The 2,500-nt window shown below is 41.4% G+C and overlaps 1 protein-coding gene across 1 annotated transcript in view; it reads left to right on the forward strand.

Annotated features, from left to right (window-relative positions):
* LOC135095531 (von Willebrand factor A domain-containing protein 5A-like) overlaps positions 1–2,500 on the forward strand; it is a 30,980-nt gene that overhangs the window by 28,251 nt on the left and 229 nt on the right. Inside the window, exon 18 of the mRNA XM_063996409.1 lies at positions 1–2,500. This exon is cut by the window's left edge and continues 96 nt beyond it; it is cut by the window's right edge and continues 229 nt beyond it. Within this exon, the coding sequence (XP_063852479.1) occupies positions 1–78 (78 nt within the window). The 3' untranslated portion in view covers positions 79–2,500.

Raw genomic sequence — 2,500 nt, forward strand, 5'->3', positions numbered from 1 at the left:
CGTGCTTTCCTGGTTGGGTGTGGGGAGCAGCCCGAGGAAATGCTGGCCAAGGCTCGACTCACGCTGGACTCCCAGTGATTACCCATGGACGCAAGGTAGTGGCAGTGGTGACTTCCCCACAGGATCGGCCGGCAGCCATTGCTGAGAGACATAGTCAGAAACACTCTGCTCTCTCACCATGACTAGTTTCCAAGGCCACAGAGATGATTAGCCTGGTTCTCAGGAATGTTTTTTTCTGATAATAAGGTAGAAATGTTGTTAATCTGCCACTAGAACTGTAAAAACACCCTTAGAAGCCTGCGTCACTTCAACAAGAGCCTTTTAAAAGTAGTGAAGGTGTGGTGTGGAAGTGTTTGAGAGTACAGTCCTGAAAGCCGTGGTGGAGCTGTGTAGTGTGGCAGTGGTGGGCTCACTGTCACTGGGGTGTTATGCCACACACTTCTTGCGCCACTCAGTCAGGCTTGCAATGTCCTAGTTTTCATAGTATACCCAAATTTCATAATTTTCATGAAATTTGGATATAGTTTTTGCACACACACACACACACACACACACACACACACATACACACACACATGGTCTTAGAGTTAAAGAGAAATTGGAAATGCTCATGAATGAGATCAAACTTATGAGAAAGGACTTTGAGGCTAAATTTCCCCAGCTGGAGGTCAAGAATAACCTCCTGAGAGAGAAATGTGAATACTTGACTAAGACGACTCAGGGAAAAGCTGAAAAGAAATCTGAAGGAACTGTGGATGAAAGCAAATTAAATGAACTGAGAGATGCCTGGAAGAAGGCAAACAAAGATGAGAAGGTGAGTTTCATCGAATTAGTTCACAATCAAATAGAGGAGGAGACAAAAGACACAGTAGTCAAAGTAATTGAGGAGAAAGAAGCTATGATGAGGGACACACTGGAAAAGAAGAAATATGTTATCACGTTTGACCTTTAAGAGAAAAAGAATCCAGCAAGATATGCAAGGGAGAGGGAAGAAAAGAGTTGGCAGGAAAAATCATTAGAGCAGTCCGGGAGGAAATAGAGGAAGTACATAGGATTGGAAAATAAACAGAGGGAGGCCAGAGACCACTGAAGGTGAGAATGATGTCACAGGTCACAGCAAAGGAAATCCTGACAAAGGTAGGAACACTTTCCAAGAATACCGACTACAAGAACGTATGGTTAAAGAGAGACGTGAATCTTAATGAGAAAAAGAATGAAGGCCAAGAAATAAAGCTAAGAAAAAAAACAAGAAAAGTACAGGAGATGGAGAAGAGGAGTTTTTCCTTTTACATTTCCACTGGAATGCAGTGGAAATGTGGCACAGAAGTATTAGAGTATACTTCTCAGTTCAGAGTTTAACACAACACTACACACCATGGAAGGCACAACAGAAATCATTTACATGCACATTCAAGAAAGGAAAAGAATTGAAAGAAGCAGATTGTTTAACTCCTAGCCAGTATGGTATGTGGGGATGCCTGTGGGAGAATACTCATGCTTCTTATTGGTTTGACAAATAACAAAAAGCAGGACAAGATGGATAGCTAGCCTTCTCACACCCTTGTCTCTGGTGCATAGCAGTTCCTGAGTACGGCACGCGGGGCGGCCCAGACAAGGCACACACACACACACACACACACACACACACACACACACACACATTCACACTGCCCCGTCAGCCCCTGGTGGAAAGGGACAGTTTGGTGGCTCACCCTACTACATCACAATATACTGGATATAAATTGAGAATGGAGCAAAAATGGTTTCCTTCTGTGCGTAAATAGAAAAGTTTCTTGCCATTAATTATGTACAATATATACATAAGAAAATATGTATAGTATAACCCCAGCCATCCGGCACCAATGGGGGGCAGTGTGTTCCGGATAGCTGGATTTTACGGTTGGTTGAGTTACTCTTATTATAAGTATTCAATTTTCAGCAAGAACCGAAGTAAAATACTATACACAAGTACTTGTATGACAGATACAAATGAAAAAAAATGAATAAATAAATAGATAAAGATTGTACTTACTGATGTGTTGACAGTCAGGATACACACTAATGATCCTTATTCACTACTGCATATATGTCTTGTAAAACTAGTTTCTTAACATTAATTTCATTGATATGTATCACTAGTCAGATGAAGGTAAGGGGTTATCAGGGTTTTCTTCCACAAGCATAAGCCTGTCAACCAGTGCAGGCTCCGACACCGACATGTTGATGTTTGCTCTGACACAACCAATGTTTACGTTTACATTTGACTGGGACCTTCGGCATGGCGTGCTATTAAGGAAACTGTATGGATACCCGGCAAAAACACTCGACTAACAACTTGTTGTATATGCAAGTGGAGGGGAAACAAAACATTCCACTCCCTCTGCTTGCCTGGCGCCAATTTCAAATGTTCGTGATTTTTAGAGTACCTGTTATTTTATTTATCTATTTTCCGCAGAAAAAAATAAATAAATAGAAAAGTAAATAAATCCAGTTGTTTGAG

The sequence above is a fragment of the Scylla paramamosain genome, chromosome 49 (genome assembly GCF_035594125.1).
Source record: "Scylla paramamosain isolate STU-SP2022 chromosome 49, ASM3559412v1, whole genome shotgun sequence".
NCBI classification, from domain to species: domain Eukaryota; kingdom Metazoa; phylum Arthropoda; class Malacostraca; order Decapoda; family Portunidae; genus Scylla; species Scylla paramamosain.